Source organism: Anser cygnoides, chromosome 1 (genome assembly GCF_040182565.1).
Source record: "Anser cygnoides isolate HZ-2024a breed goose chromosome 1, Taihu_goose_T2T_genome, whole genome shotgun sequence".
NCBI lineage: Eukaryota > Metazoa > Chordata > Aves > Anseriformes > Anatidae > Anser > Anser cygnoides.
This window is the reverse complement of record NC_089873.1, coordinates 51,007,760-51,024,522: the sequence shown is the minus strand read 5'-3', so window position 1 is coordinate 51,024,522 and position 16,763 is coordinate 51,007,760. Positions and strand designations below refer to the sequence as shown.

Genomic DNA, 16,763 nt, shown 5'->3' with positions numbered 1-16,763 from the left:
CATTACCCTCATAGTGAAGTGCTTCCTGATATTCAGACAGAACCTCTTGCATTCCACTTTGTGCTCATTGCCTCTTGCCTCGTCACTGGGCACTAAAAAGAGCCGGGCTCTATCCCGTTTTACCCTTCTTTCCGGTATTTATAGACATTCCTGAGATTCCGCCAAGCCTTCTAATTTTCAGGCTGAACAGTCTCATCCCTCTCAGCCTTTCCTCACAGAAGAGGTGCTCCAGTCCCTTCATCATGAGTCCCATCATTTCTGTCCTTTTTTCTGTACCCAGACAAGCAACCACAGATCTTGTTCTTGTCCATGCCCTAAATTCTGCCATCCCCAAATCCTGTTCCGCTGTCTCCCAGCCCATTAACCCTGCTCTCTGCTCCTTCTCATCAGTCCTGTCTGTACCTCACTCCTATTTGTAAGCCTCACACAGCTTTGGTTCTCTTTCAGAGCTCATCACATCTCTTTTAGAGGTAGGTTGAAAGCTTCTGCAGGTTTATATCTCCCTCTTAGGCTGGAGTAATATCCTTCAGTCTCAGGAGGGGAGAGGTGCCAGAGCTCCCTGAGCAGCTCAGTTTTACTTCCTATCCCCACCCCTTGTCCTGGGCTTTTTACTGAAAAGACAGAACAAATTGCTGAAACCTGAAAGACATGGTGCCATCCTTATGGGATAAAATCTGGTCTCAGCTAAAACAGCTGAGTTCTTAAATGCCACTTACTGCAAAAGAAGTGCATCAACAACATTCAGAATTTTTAGTGGCAAATTATATCAAAATCCTAGTATTTGGCTAATAGCAAGACTGGGATGAAAAGGTTGCCTAAAGCAGGCACAGACAAATTTAAGCTCATTAAGGAGCTACAAGAAACTTTCAATTCTGAAGTTGGAATACTTTGCATAATCAAAGATACACTATAGATTGGAACTGGAGGCTAATAATGAGGACGTATTCTTTAATGGCACAAAACTTTAAAATGCATGATTAAGAAATGAAATGTATTATGAAAGATTCTGTGTGTAGTAGCATATATTATGGCAGAAAATTCTACAAGGAGAAGGCAGGACTTTAAAAAGGTTTTAAACAATACTGACACAAAGTAATATACTCATTATTTGGCAGTGCATTATATCTTTATTTAGAACAATAAAGTATATGTATATAATGTAAATTCCAAATCTGAACTAGTATAAAAAAGGATCAGGGAAAACATCTGTCTTTAAGAGGACACATATATACACACATCACATTATATAAATTTTGTTGATTACCATCAGTCAGAATATAATTATGCAAGACTGTGCTGACATTTACATCAAAATAAATGAATTTGCCCATGATACAACCAGCAAACATCTGTGTCTCTATCACTAAAGAGTCTGAAGTTTCCGCGTTCCATCACTTTGATAACATAATAGCAACATGCCACCATTATTGTAGATCTGCATTCAATAGACAGTTGAATCAGATTCCTGAACAGAAGAATCTTGGATAATTCTTAAATGTAAATCTAACTCAAAATATCTGTATTTTATGTGTATGGTTAGTTTTTCAATTTAATAGTTGTACTATGTGTACTAAACAGTTTCAGTGTATTACAAAGAGAGAGCAACAGAGAAAACAGAGCTGGTGAAGACCAGAATCTAAAAACTGTGCAGGTTGTACACATACTCCATAGTATAGCACATTAGTTGTTCATAAGCTTACTTATACAATGACCTTGTGATGAAATAAGTACCATTAATTTATTCAAGTAAACACACATCTAAAATAGCACATTGAGTTACTCAGTATATCACTATCTGCTTTTTATTCTCACAAGGCCACTATTAATTGCATGCAAAGTTCAACTACTCCAAAGGAAACCTAAAAATTTTAGTTTCTCACAAAACCACAGATATCTGAAACCCAGACTTTTAACTTTCATATAAAAAAAAATACAACACTCACTTCTCCCCAACTTCATTTTAAGAGAAAGGGCATTCATTTCTAACTGAGTTAATAACGCACAGGCTATGTCTACCCAAAAACAAGATTGAAGAACTGATCACTCTTCAGAAGTCAGATAGGTTACAGCTGGATAAAGAAGCAACTAAGAGACTATTTCTGCCACCACTATTCCCACAGAATAGTAACTCATCCTACTTCCATTGATTTCAAAGATGACTCATAAGTCAGTAGTTTTTCAAAATTTAACTACATCTGAAGTAATAGCCTCCTTGATGGGTAGACAAAATGGGCACAGAAGCACTCAAATAATTTCATGCTCACATTTTCAAGTGCCATGACATCCATTGTCTTCACAAATGTCTAGAACTGTCCTTCTACCTTGCAAAATGACTGAGACCACCTAATATTTTGTACAAATCTCTCAAAAGTGGGTAGGAATAACAAGGAAAACATGAGCTCTAACAACAGTTCTGCTAGTCTGTGTTGTACTATGCTCAGTGTATGTACAAAATAAAAACAGGTTATGATGTCAAGTTGGAAGGTATATACATGAACTTTCTTTCAGTTCACACGTAGCCTTAAATTTGCCTTGATCTGCAGCAGAGATTAAAGTACATGACATTATCTGAAAGTGACATAGCTACTGTTTTAAGATGTTACTCTTAGAACATGAACATTTTGCTACAATCTGGGTTTAATGTATGCTTCAATTTAAAGCTGATATTTTGTCTTTTACTATTGAACAGGTAGAATGTATATTAAGGAGTCTAAAACATCATACATTTTGAATGTCAAACTATAATTTAAGGCACCCCAATGTGCAATGTTACTGTGTTTTTGATTTTCTGGAAAACATGTATTTAGGAAAACTAACATTCTTATAAACAAGGAACATTAATAAATACCCCCCTTTTTTTTTTTGTTTGAATGAATCATTGAAAAATACTGTAAAACTTCAAATGTATAAACTTGCTTTGAGAACGTATAGTATAGCAACATGAAATATTGAAGTTTCTTTGTAAAATGTGTAACGATAGTTGCTTCCACTTGATGTGGATACTTTTTATTTTTTTCAAAACCTACCTGAAGTTATTCTCCCCCTTACCATCAATTAGGTCATGCTGACATTTCTTTCAAGGTAACTCTTAAATAAGTTTAGAGGCCTAGTGAGTAAATAACTACACATTGTCAAATGAGACTGAACTACTGATGGAGAATTCTGACTGATTTTTGCAGAGCTAAAATTTGCTAAGTACTCATTTTGTAGAAGTGGTGGGCAACCCTTCTCACAATTATTTCTTGTTAAATGGTGAGTGCTCCAGCATCTTCTGAATAAAAATGAAGGCCTAATTCTCATACTGAGCTTCTTTAGAACAGAAGTTCCTGAGATGATGCAAACCCCAAAGCTCTGTTAACATTAATGGAACTGTGTTAATTTGTACCAGTTGAGCAGGACTGGAAGGCACTTTTCTGACACTCAGTCAGGGCAAAAGGGCCTTTGTATAAATGATAATGATCCCCATGATAATAAATAATGATCCATATGATACCTTGGTATCAATGAATTCAAGAGAAATTTCACCATTGATCTCAGTAGTGTAAAAATGTCATGCAGGGTGTCTACATGCATCTGAGTTTATTTTTTTCTCTTGGTTGGTATGAAAGCCAAATCAATTTTACCAATAATACAGTTGTGCAAACACACACTTATGTTATATGCAGGTTACATACTTCTTGTGCATGGTTCTTGGAAAATTTAGCAGATGATTAAAAATTCCACAAGAATTCTTTAAAAATTAAGTCTGTCAGTGTACAAGCAGCATTTGGACAATGCTCTTAGTTATGGTTTAACTCTTAAGTTGCCCTGAGTAAAATCAGGACTTGATTCTACAGGGTCCTTTCTAGCTCAGGATATTTTATGAATCCACAGATAAGTTATACTATACTTTAAAGAGAACTACTACTTTCTGCAAAACGGTGTTTTTTTGTTTGTTTGTTTGTTTTTTAGAGTTTTTTCAAGTAACTCAAACTAAAACTCTTATTGACCTTACCAATTTGAAGTGAGCTACCCTTACTTTCTAAACTGAAACCCCTAATACAGATAAATGATTCATATCCGTTATCTGGAAAGAGCCAGGATGAAAATATGCACAACTGCACTGGTAAATTTTACCATTGTATTTTTAGGATTTACTTGAAAATGCGCATGTGTACATCAATCCTGTACAGATTCCATGGATGCTATAGCAGCAATAGATGTAGAAGACAAGTGAGAAATAAAGCCTTTCTCTTTTGCTTTAGGAGAATTAACCTTAAGAGTGTAGAATGCCAGGATATTAAAGCTTAATAATCATTCAAAAAACAATGCAAATATTAATTACAGCTGATGTAAGTAAAAGCTAAATACACTCTCGGGAACTTTCATATTTTCTATGCTATACATTTAAAAACAAGATATCAATGGCATGCATCTTCAGCATTTAAAATGCATTTCATAGGTTTGTCTTTATTCTGATGTTTGAACGCAGTTCAGACTCTTTACTTTCTCTTCCCTTGGCATGGCTGGAAATTTCACCAGTGTTCATGTATCCAGCAGTTACTCCTAATGCTTCAAAGCTCCATGATGTACTATCACCTCCTGTTTACTTTGTCTTCACCCAGTATTTGCGTCTTCTGAGCAGACACTGCCAAAGCTGATGAATTCTTGAGGCTTTCTGGGGCAGGCATACAGGCACCTGGCATCCAGCAGAGACCACATGTTTCTGTACACATGACCTTTGCCAGGCATAAACCCAGTTCCTTATAAGTAAAAAGCTAGTACACTGGTCCATGGCATGACTTTACTTTCAAGTTTTATATACAGTATTGAAGAGTATGTTATCTGTATCCATTTCTGTGTTTTCTGTCAGTTCAGAGAACTCCATTTGAAGACACCAAGGTAAGGTAGAGGACACAGAACTTAAATTAATGATGCAAAGGTATTTATGACTTTCAGTGATTACAGATAGTTGGAGGCATTTGAAAGATGCTTTTTGTTCAGGACATGTACTTTGTTTGCCAGAGTCAGCTGCAATTATTAATGCAATTTAAAATCCCCAAATGCCACGTAAGGTAGATATTCACATAAGATACAGTCCTGCTAAGTGCACACTCTTCTTGTCGTTGTTCAATTCAGTGTTGGTTTCACAGTAAGAAACACAAATTGTCCTCATACTATGTCATGTCGATGGAGTCATGGGCAGCAACAACAGATGCAGACTCAGTCTGTCACTCCAGAAGGAATATGAATGTGCTTAAAACTGCTTCATTTATGAAGCGAACATGTAACTGTTACCTGCCTGAAGAGAAAAATGGAAATTACGGTTTTGCTGATTAGTATCTCTGTTTTGCCAAAGAGTAGAGCTTTTCACAGATATATAACACAGACATTTTTTCTTATAATTTTGGAAATAGATATATTCCATGACACTTGCATGACATTCATTTATTCAGAAACAAAAAATATTGTTAATGAGATGTATTTTCAATTTCATGCCAACTCCTGTCCAAGAACACACTTGCCAGCAAAAGCCATTAATATCCAGTTGACAGCGATAAGATAACTTTTATGGTTTTACAGAACAGTTACATTTGTGCAGGGCTTTAAAGTGTTCTGGACAAGCCAATATCAAACAGACTTATCATTTTTTGAAAAATAAATGACTTGTCCAATGCAGTGATGATTTCCCTTTTTAGTGAGCAGATGTCAGAATGAATTAGCTAGGGAGACTGAAAATGGCTATGAAAATAACTACAAACAGTTTGGAGTGGACCTGAGAGTGCCCGCTGCAGGGTACACTGGAAAGCCTGGACTGCCAGTTGTACTCTGATGCTTGCTCCCTGAATCTTCCAGACCTTTGCCGGAGAGGCCATCCACAGGCTAAGTACAGCACTAGTCCTGCAGAAGAAGCCCCTTGCCAGAGATGTGCTCCTATATGTAGAGGACTGCTGGGACTGAGAAAGCTCACTCGTGTTTGCTGCTCACTCTTATATACAAACACAGGAATGATGGATCTGATAAGGCTATGGAGACCGCAAACTGTGTTGAGTAAACAACTGAAAGAAGCTCAGCTCTATCCTGCTATTTTAAGGATTTTGTTTTTTAGGTCATACTGCTTTGAAACAGCTGTAGGAGAAGAATTCTCCATATTGGCTGTCAAAACCAAAAGAGAAGCAGTAGCTGAATTTTGGAATTCTGTAATTTTTCATTTTGTAATATTTACATTAACAGTCAAATACCTATTGATTCAGGATTAGGAGCTAAAGACCTTCAGGTGCAAACAAAGCCCACTGATAACAACTTTTATTTTTATTTATTTATTTATTTATTTATTCCCGAAGTGGACTCAAAATTATACCACATTTCAACAGACAAAAGTTAAGCTTGTGTTATGACTTTCAACCATAGGAACTTACCAGTACATGAAACAGTAACAGTGTTGAGGGAGAAAAAGCAACGGCTACACTTGTAGATGTTCTTTTTCTTTTTGCTGCAACATCCTGAAATAAAATATAAGTACTTTGTTACTACAGTGCTAGTACTATAGGTACTATTACTATAGTTTCAAGGAATTAGAATAGAAGGTTTTATCGGTTAGTTACAATACAAACATTTACATATAACAAAAGGGATGTTTGTAGTTTAACCCAAACTATTAGAACATATGTTTGCTAATAGGTTCTTCCTACTTATAGATGAATTTTCAAAATTTCCTCAGGGAAGAGGGAGCAAAAAATGTTTGTCATATATGTAAGAAGTCTACGTGTGTAAAATGTAACCTGTTTAAATTTTCCTCTTAGGACAATGTCCTGCACTTAACTAATTGTTCAGTTTTCCTTTTTTGTCTTTTCCTCCTATAAAGCAATGCTTTATATTTCCTGTGAAGTCAGAAGGAAGATTCATGTTCAATTTCATGAGTTTTAATACCTGTGAGGATGAGGTACAGGATGAGTTATTCTGAGCAACTAATATACTTGGTAAATATGCAGTCTTCCTTTCTATGAACTGTTCATGAAGAAAAAATATTTTAAGTATGTGTGATTCTAGAAAGTTTAAACTCACTTTTTCTGTTAAACATTGAAACTTGCAGCACAAGTGACCAAAAGTGCTAGGTCAGAACCTTCTCTATTCCTGCCTTCATCTATGGGCAGCATGAGGCATTTCACACAATATGAGAAGCCTACAGTATAAGATGTGTTCTTCCACACATTAGATCCTTTTCTTAATCCCTCACAGTTAAAATTTGAATAAAGACTCTGAAATATGATATTAAATAATACTCCCAAAACATTTTATTATGAACTATAGTAATTTGAACTATTCTAACTTAAACTATCCCTATGTCCTTTTCTGAATTGAACAGACTTCTCCCCCTCTGCTCTGCTCTTCTGAGACCCCGCTTGGAGTACTGTGTTCAGCTCTGGGGCCTGTAACATAAGGACATGGACCTGTCAGAACAAGTCCAGAGGATGGCCATAAGGATGATCAGAGGGCTGGAGCCTCCTATGAAGACAGGCTGAGGCAGGTGGGGTTGTTCAGCCTGGAGGAGAGAAGGTTCTTCGGAGACCAGCCTTCCAGTGCCTAAAGGGGGCCTACAGGAAAGCTGGGGAGGGACTCTTTGTGAGGAAGTGTAGCAATACAACAAGGGGTAATGGCTCTAAACTAAAAGAGGGTACATTTGGATTAGATATTAGGAAGAAATTCTTCACTCAGAGGGTGGTGAGGCCCTGGAACAGGTTTCCCAGAGAACCTGTAGATGCCCCATCCCTGCAAGTGTTCAAGGCCAGGCTGGATGGAGCTTTGAGCAACCTGGTCTAGTGTGAGGTGTCCCTGCCCATGGCGGTGGAGGGAGGGTGTTGGAACTAGATAACCTTTGAGGTCCCTTCCATCCTAAACCATTCTATGATGTCTTGACCCAAGTCATGTTCAAGCAACTTTGAATGTCTTCCATTGTTATTTCTGGGTTTATTTAATTGACTGAGTTATACAGAATTATTTCAGCTTAAAAATAGATAAAGCTGTGTTGAAGTATGAATAGAGCAGCAAATCATTTCAGGATGACTTCATGAAGTCATTAGGAATATAATCTCAATGGCTTTCTATGAAAGTTTAAAACAAACAAACAAACAAACAAACAAAAAACAACAACTAGAAAACAGTATAACATACCAAGGGGAGTGTCAAAAAGTGAAAGAACATGAAAAATGTTAATGCAAGACAGATTTAAAAGGATTTAGAAGCACAACTAAGAAGATGCTGTTTTCTTTTTGTTTGCTTAATATCAACCTAGTTTTACACCTTAAAACAAATAACAAATTCACTTCTCTTTGTCATTTCTTTTACAGGTCTCAGCCATCCTGGGTTTACTTCGTTTCTCCCAAGTAAGATACTCCTTTGAACCTGCTGCTTTTCATCTCTATTCCTTACTCATGGCGGGAGTAAGGATGGATAATGGAAAGGTAATGCCTCATTAATAAAATGAGGTATACAAAAATATCCTCCATATCAATTCTTACATTTCAAATAGGAGCTCCTTCAAAGGACACACCCTAAGCACACATTTTGACTCTATAGCAAAGCACTTGATAATGTGGTTTGGTTTTGTGTGTATGTTTGTCATTCTGAGAGCTAGAGAGGAACCTTCAGGAAGCATCTCTCAAAGACAAACTTACATTTGTATATACATGTGTAAAGTGAAACATTATACCTTATCTCATTTTCCTCTTGACAGCCATGATACTCTGTAGTTTCATCACTTTCTGGTCTGGATTTGGGATGTGTTTTCTAGAAGAAAAGAAAAATGCATTAAATGTAAAAATTCTAAAGCTTCATTAAAAACTCACAAAACAATTGTTGTATGTTTCAGTTTGCTTCAGATTTTCAATATCAAAATCATCTTGCAAAACATAGGCCAAATCTTATGTAGTCCACATCTCCTACTCCAATAATTTTACAATTAAAGCCTTTGTATTGTAGGTAAGCCACAGTGGCTAAAAGTAAAAGAATCCTTCTCATGATATAATAGAAGAACTGAGAAATTGGGTGAATCCCATTTTCAGTTTCCAGTTAGAGAGCTGCTAAGACAAGGTTTACAGTTTGGTGATGGAACTGAAGTATTTCACAACAGAGATTTACATTTGCATGTCACACAGTTCAGTGAAGATCAAAAGAGATGTCTCTTGCTTTCACATGCAGAATTGTTCTGTCCTTCCTGCCTCTGTATAACTATGAAATATGCTATGTAAACAATTAAATGTAATATTTCTTACCTTCCAATATACAGCTCCCAAAATAAAGCCAATAAGAAGAGACAGTAATGATGTCAATGCTATGCTGATCCCTTGAAGGCTGGAGCTGCTAATGAAGCCAAGTGCCTCTTCTGTAATTACAGATGTTCTCATTAGTGAAGACGGATTTATTGCAGAAAACTATCTTCAGGGCAACACTGTTAGTAAGAGTACTTTTATGCACCAACTACATAACAGCATCTTAAATAGCAGAACAGATACTTCAAAGTGCTGTGTGAAAGAGATGCATTTCATACAAAACCTCACAGGAACTTTTTTGACCACAAAGATGCTCCTCCCATTTCTGCTATTGCTCTGTTTAATAGTTCCAAGACTAACTATCCTTTTGTCATTTGTAGAGCATTTTCTCTTTCCTTTACTTAAAAGTTTTGGATTTATCAGTTTTTAAGAGTCTTATTTTGTAACACAAACTAATTTTTTTGAAGAGAAAATATCTGCCACTTCTAAACACTCACTTCATGTATTTACTTAAGTTCCATAAGACGCATCCTACTGACTGCAGATAGACATTCTGCCTTGCCACTAATGAACCATCAACACGAGGCCTCTCAAGGGAGGTTATTTTAACAAAATAAGCCTGAATTCACTTCTAATGTCTGCCTGGAAAGGCCCTGCTGACTTCATTAAGATCAAACCCTTGTAAGTTTAAGTCTAGCTGTGTGCTATTTTGTTGCTACCATTTTTGAGAGCTTTTTACATCTCATATGGAAGAGCCCCAATCCTAGTCTTTTATGTACAAAAGCAATTCCATTCCCCTCACAGAGAGCTGTATGCCTGCCGAGACTAAAACGAGGCTATCCAGTTATTTAATCAAAAGCAGGATGTGAAAAGTCCTATGGATTCACCCTGGGATCCACCTTCTGAAATGCAAAGTGAGAAGCAGGAGACTGCCAGTTTAGACATCATCCACTCAGTTTTAGTTGATATCAAGATCTGGTGTCTGCAGCTCAAATGGTGGGCATATTGTCAGCTTATAGGAAAAGAACTAAACTAAGCACAGGGAAAGTGTAGGTGATTAGATATAGAAATGAAAATGGACTGATAGCACTAGAAATTTTTGTGACTCATACAAACAGCAAACTTCTAAGCACGTATGGTATGATATACTGGGTCAATCGATGTGCATTTAGTACATTATTAAACAGCCACTAAGAAAACACTTTAGAAAGGAGCATTCTCATAATATCTGGAAACCTATTTTCAACTCTCCGAGTTTTTCTGCAAGTCACATTAGAAGCTTTTACACAAACGCTCTTTTTATCTTTGAAATCCATCTGTGTTTACAGAGTTACCACAGGGAGAACTAAAAAATAAGAAAACAGAAAGTCTGCACCCCATTATTATGCACCATTTACAAGGCTCTAAATTCCTATGATAGAGGCTTCAATTTTACTTACATCCAGTAGACTTGTCACACTAAAAGGCAACTTCGGTCAAGCAGAACAGATAATAGTTTGCTGTGAAAGAAATCTGTCTACAGAAGAGAAGTGAAACAAAATTCTACAGAGATGAATGCCAGTTGAAAAGAGGCTATTAATTAGTCTGCCCCTGTCTGCTCAGACATTAAAACCAAGAGCAGAAATTAATGGGAAGGGCATATCTTTTATCAAAGTCTGTCCTGGGTTAGGTATAGAGGAGGTTGGCTTGCAGAACTGAATCTGGCAAAGTCAAGTAGTGTAGAGAGAGCCTGAATAGATTAAAAAATATATATATACTGTCATTATTTTATGAAACTTGTATTCTCAGAAGAAAATTCCTATATTGTTCTTGTGTTCTAGTCAAGAAAAATTAAATGCTGCTTTGCCTGATCACATTAGCCATTTTTGAGATTTTGAGAAGATATCTTCAATGCAGATGATTTCTTCAGCATCTATGGAAAGGAATCATAGAATCATAGAAACATGGAATGATTTGGGTGGAAGGGACCTTAACGATGATCTAGTTCCAACCTCCTTGCCATGGGCTGGGACATTTCCCACTAGACCAGGTTGCTCAAAGCCCTATCCAGTTTGGCCTTGAACACTTGCAGGGATGGGGCATCCACAGCTTCTCTGGGAAACCTGTGCCACAGCCTCACCTTCCTCTGAGTGAAAAATTTCTTCCTAATATCTAATCCAAACCTACCCTCTCTTAGTTTAAAGCCATTACCCCTTGTCCTATCACTACACCCCCTGACAGAGTCCCTCCCCAGCTTTCCTATAGGCCCCCTTTAGGTACTGGAAGGCCACTTTGAGGTCTTTCCAGAGCCTTCTCTTTTCCAGGCTGAACAACCCCAACTGCCTCAGCCTGTCTTCATAGAAGAGGTGCTCCAACCCTCTGATCAGCCTTGTGGCCGTCCTCTGGACTTGTTCTAATACTTCCATGTCCTTCTTATATTGGGGGCTCCAGAACTAGTGCTCCAGGTGGGGTCTCACAGGTGCAGAGCAGAGGTGACAATCACCTCCCTCGCCCTGCTGGCCATGCTGCTTTTGATGGAGCCCAGGGTACAGTTGGATTTCTGGGCTGCAGGCACACGTTGCCAGCTCATGTTGAGCTTCTCATCAACCAACACTCCCAGGTCCTTCTCCTCAGGGTTGCTCTCAGTCTATTCTCCACCCAGCCTGTATTTGTGCTTGGGATTGCCCCAGTCCAGATGAAGGACCTTGCACTTGTCCTTGTTGAATGTCATAAGATTTGCACAGGCCCACCTCTCAAGCCTGTCCAGGTCCCTTTGGATGGCATCCCTTCCCTCCAGCGTGTCGACCACACCACTCAGCTTAGTGTCATTGACAAACTTGCTGAGGGTGCACTCAATCCCACTGTCCATGTCACCGACAAAGATGATAAACATAAATATAATTTATATACATAAGATATAACATATAATATAATTATCTAATATAATTAGCTTTCCAAATCTACCTTTAAAAAGCAAATAACAAAAACTTAATTAGATTTACTTTCAAGTCTGGAAAGAAAAAGTCTCTTGGAAGATCTGGAGAGAATGAAATGAGTCATGGTAGATTTTGTCATGTGCCTTTTTTAGGAACATCTAAAACAGAACCGGTAGGGAAATTTTCAGTCCGGAGAACCTCTGAGAGATCTGCATCCTAATGAAGAAAGAGGAAATAAGAAAAGCAAGCTGGCTGCCAATAGTTTTATTATAATTATTATTCCTTCAGTAGAGACCTTTCCCTCTGTTAGAAAATTGAACTAAAACAGCTCTACACTAAAAACATTCCAACTACCAATGGTTGTGAAGGCAGAGAAGGATAAGGAATGGGAGGAACCAAATGATTTGGTACCTGTGAATTTCTTGGGCAATGCCAGAGAAGCTGCTGGCTCTGCAGTTGGTACATTATTCACTTGAAATAGACCCTATCCTGCTAAAGGTGCTAAAGGGGAGTGGAAGCAGACCAGCACCCCTCCAAGCTCTCACTTCACACCTTGTGGAAGAATCCTTTAGGAAGTGAGCTCATTTGAAGTAGATTCATTTATAATCTTCATGGACAACAGGATGTTAAGCTGTGATTGAAATGCATTTACATTGAAAGCCACTGAGCTACACAATGAAGTTATTGAGCTGCTTTCCACCTTGAGCCATGTGTGTAGGTTTAGCAAGCAATTATGATTGCAACCACCAGCTAGATTTTATTACCATTTATGTCTCAAAGGAATTTTCACTTTACCTCTGCTTAGCTCCAACACAATTACCACAAGATCTTGTCTACAAAAATGTAGAACAGCTCTCACCTGTTCATTAGGGTTTGCCATTAACTGTATAGGTGGAATAAAGGAACAAAGGCACAGAATGCAACACCAATTGCATTAAGCCATGGGTAATATTTTCAAATTGTTGTGCAATTACTGAATTAAACTACAGTATTCTTTGCTTAATTATGAAAATTGACATTCTCTCTAAAAACACTTCTAGATGTCTCTGTGTTTACAGAGCACACATTATTTGAGCTGTTCAGTACAGAATAATAAAACTTAATTATTGTGAGGAAATTATAGGCAAAAAAATGGAAGAAAGCAACACTGAACCTTCCATAAAAATATAAATTGTGCTATAGAAACAAGGTGCTAAGGTGAGAAGTGTTAGCAACAGCTAGCAAGTTCAAGTTTAAGCTGGGAAACGTGAGATTCATTTGGTGGGGTGAAAAAAAAAGAATATAAATACTGCTTGATTCAAGCACTGAGAGAAGAGATGAAGTTCAAGACCTTTTATCCTGACATTTGTTCTTTACATAGGAACCACCTCATCTGAATTCTCTAGACTATGCATGGGATAACGATCCAAAGAACACCAATGGAACTGGGACTTAAACAGTTACACAGAATTTAAATTGGATTACAGTTATGTAGAACCAAGAGAAGAAAACATAAATATCCATTTTACATTTAGTTGGGATAAGATTTTTGGTGTAGATCTTGTCAGGGCTCACCTCTATTACAGTAGTTCAATTCTATCATTGTGTAATAACGATGAAGTAATGAGATATGACTTGCACTAAATGTAGCAGAAACATGAGAAAAATGTAATTCAGCTAATTTATATTATATCCAATTCCTATGATAATTCTTTCACAAATGATTTTATTAGATCATTTACTTCAGGTTTGCCTAAGTTGAATTTAGAATCAAGAGCAATTCAAGTCATTTGGCTCTCTAGACAGACTTTCTTAATAGATTCAATTTTTATTATTCATCTGGAAGGATTCTTTTGTAAACAGTTAGTGCTTCTCAATAGCCTAGAAACCACTAATTTTAAATAGATCATTTTAAAACTGTTTAATAGTAAAGAGGGTTATTACAAAACAAACAAACAAACAAAAAAACATAGTTTTGGGTCTAGGGATGCTTTTTTCAGGTTTTCTCTCTTCTCCAGATGTATGCCTTTCTGAACTTTGAATCTAGTGTTATTGTTCTGAGAACAGACCTGCAGCCGGCAGACTGGGTCCCCTGTGCTGAGGATTCTCTTTGTGGAAAGTAATAAGGCTTATTCATTTTTTTCCTTCTAGGAAGGCAGGGATTAATTGAAAAAGAGAACTTACTCAACAGTAAAGCCAAAACAAACCTAAAATTGGTGCCAAAGACCATTCTCTGGCAGTAAGAGAGAGATGCCAATAAAGATGTCACAGGTCTTTCACCCCAAAAGCTTCAAACTAATGACAAAAGTGTAACCAGTCAGCATCCAATCTCCAAGTTAATGTAATTTAATCTGATTATGCGTTCAAACTGTCCCCAGCCCTAGACATTCAGTCTTAGTCATTTCTACATAAGGCTGTTAACTGCTATCCAATTTTCGAATAAATTGCTTAAGAGAATGTTAATCGGTTAGAATACACCTTACAGCATATGGCCAGACAAGCAATCAAGCAATTTATTTGACTTACTGCATTACTTTAATTAGGCTTTTTTTTTTCCTACTTGATTATCAGTTCCAGTTATAAAGCAAGATCAATAAGCCTGTTTCTGTACTCCTGTTCACAGTACAGACACAGATGCCAATTCAGAGGTTGGAGCCCTGGCCTCTGCCCGGTGTAGCTCCTGTTACTCTGATGGGTCAAAACTTCTTTCATCTGAACTGCTCCTGTAATCTCTCTCTGTCTTTCTTTGGCTCCTTGATCCATTCTCGTTGCTTCAGGCTGCATTTGAATATTCTTCCTCTCATAGTTACATCAAAATTTATCACATGTTCAGACCTGAGAGACACAGTTATGCACTTTTTAGCCCCCTCTTCATGCCTCACAATTGGCTCTGGGCTCATAAGGTTACTTACAGCCAGCTCTGTGACCTCTTGGATATGAACTTATGGCAGTGACATTTCTCTTTTCCAGAGAGGCAAGCTGGCAGCCAGGAGTTGAAGGCAGATTTCATTCCAACCTTCTTCTCAGAGGATTGGGGAGTGATAATTTAAGATCTTGTCTTAATTAGAAAGCAACCAGAAGGGCTTTCAACCTGAGAACATCTGTAAGCCAGCTAAGAGGTAGCATATATGGTTATGAAAACCCAGAGAATAACTAAATTACACATTTGCAAATGAAGGAGGAAGAGAAGATATCTACTCTTAGCAGTATCTGTCCCACAGTCAGGAGCTTCCATTGTGCCTACCAGGCTACAACAGTCTGCCTCCTTGGCTATGCTTTCTTCAGCACAAGGAGCACCAGCCACACACTTCAACATCACACATTCAGATAACATGGGTGTTTGAGAAATGAGAGAGGGAAATAGTAAATAGGGATGTACACTGTCACCCTGATGTGCCTGGGAAAAAGGAACAAGGGAAACAACAACATGTATGATAAGATTTATGCACCATTTCAAGAACCTCTAAGGAAAACCCCCTCCTTTTGTTTGCATGGAAAGTTCCAGAGAGTATTCACATTGTTGTACATTATGTCACTAAAGTCCCCTGAAAATCTTTAATTTCTCTTCACCTCAGGTTCCTGTATCCTTTCTGACCTGCGATGGGTAATGCTGAGGTTCTTACAGCAATAACTCCAGGCTGTCTGACCTGTCAGTGACCAGTCATGTAATACATTGATCAAGACAGATGAGAAACACGGAGATGGCCATGCCAGACAGAAGATTAAACCCTCAAAAAAAGGTGTAGCAACTATGTTCTTGATCTCAACTGAAAGCACACTGAGTATGGAGCTGGCCTTTTTGGAACTACAACAAGTAAACAGCAGTCTTCAGGTTTGGTGTCAAGTTTGTCATCGGGAGTGCTCTCAAAATACAACATGCACACAAATTTTTCACTCAAGTGAGTATCGTGAGCCCAATTCAGGACTGCTATTCTATTATTTGGTGAACCTTCCTCTTCTGAGAGTTAAAATGAGGTATCTGGAATAGCCAAGTTTGCTGAGGTCATATGACTAGTGAGACCTCATGACAGCAGCAAGCCAAAATGAGGAGACCTGCCCTCTCCAAGTGCATGAGAGCTGTCACAGCATTGTAACTTTATACCATTTCTAAATTTTGATTAGACAGGTTCATTGCATTTTACTATTGCAGCTGAGAAACACATGGTACACCATCAGGCACAAGAAACTTCCCTTTAATTTGTACAATTAAGACATTCTTTTCCTCTGAGCTCTCATAACAACCAGCCACCAGAACAAAATGGAGACACATATTAATTCAATCACTTGTACTTACTGTTACTGCTAGTGTTACTGCCAATGCTGTCATTCCTAAGGGAGCTGGCAGCAACAGGAGGAAACAAAATTGTTTTTGTGACAGCGACTCTGGAATCTAAATAGAAAACGAGTGTGTCAGCATTATGTAACTTAAAATACAGTTCCCTCTATATAAGATGATCAGCTATAAGACTACTCTGATTTGGCTACAGGGCTGTTCTAAAAAATTATTTACAGGGCTTTTTTCTTAATAAGACAAAAAAAAAAGGCAGCCTTATTAAGAGACAGATGTGTCCACACACTGAGCTGCTGCTGAATAGCTATTCTGGAAAAGCAATCACTTTAA

General features: G+C 37.7%; 1 protein-coding gene across 4 annotated transcripts in view; it reads right to left on the bottom strand.

The window, feature by feature from the left end:
• Positions 1–1,104: 1,104 nt before the first annotated feature.
• The window catches only part of KITLG (KIT ligand), a 58,531-nt gene continuing 42,872 nt past the window's right edge, over positions 1,105–16,763 (bottom strand). For all 4 annotated transcript variants that reach the window (XM_066995471.1, XM_066995473.1, XM_013182657.3 and 1 more), the window contains exons 6-10: positions 16,437–16,532; positions 9,252–9,361; positions 8,690–8,766; positions 6,399–6,482; positions 1,105–5,281 (exon numbers count right to left, since the gene is read on the bottom strand). In XM_066995471.1, the coding sequence (XP_066851572.1) occupies positions 6,443–6,482; positions 8,690–8,766; positions 9,252–9,361; positions 16,437–16,532 (323 nt within the window). In that variant the 3' untranslated portion in view covers positions 1,105–5,281; positions 6,399–6,442. The remainder of the gene's footprint in view (positions 5,282–6,398; positions 6,483–8,689; positions 8,767–9,251; positions 9,362–16,436; positions 16,533–16,763) is intronic.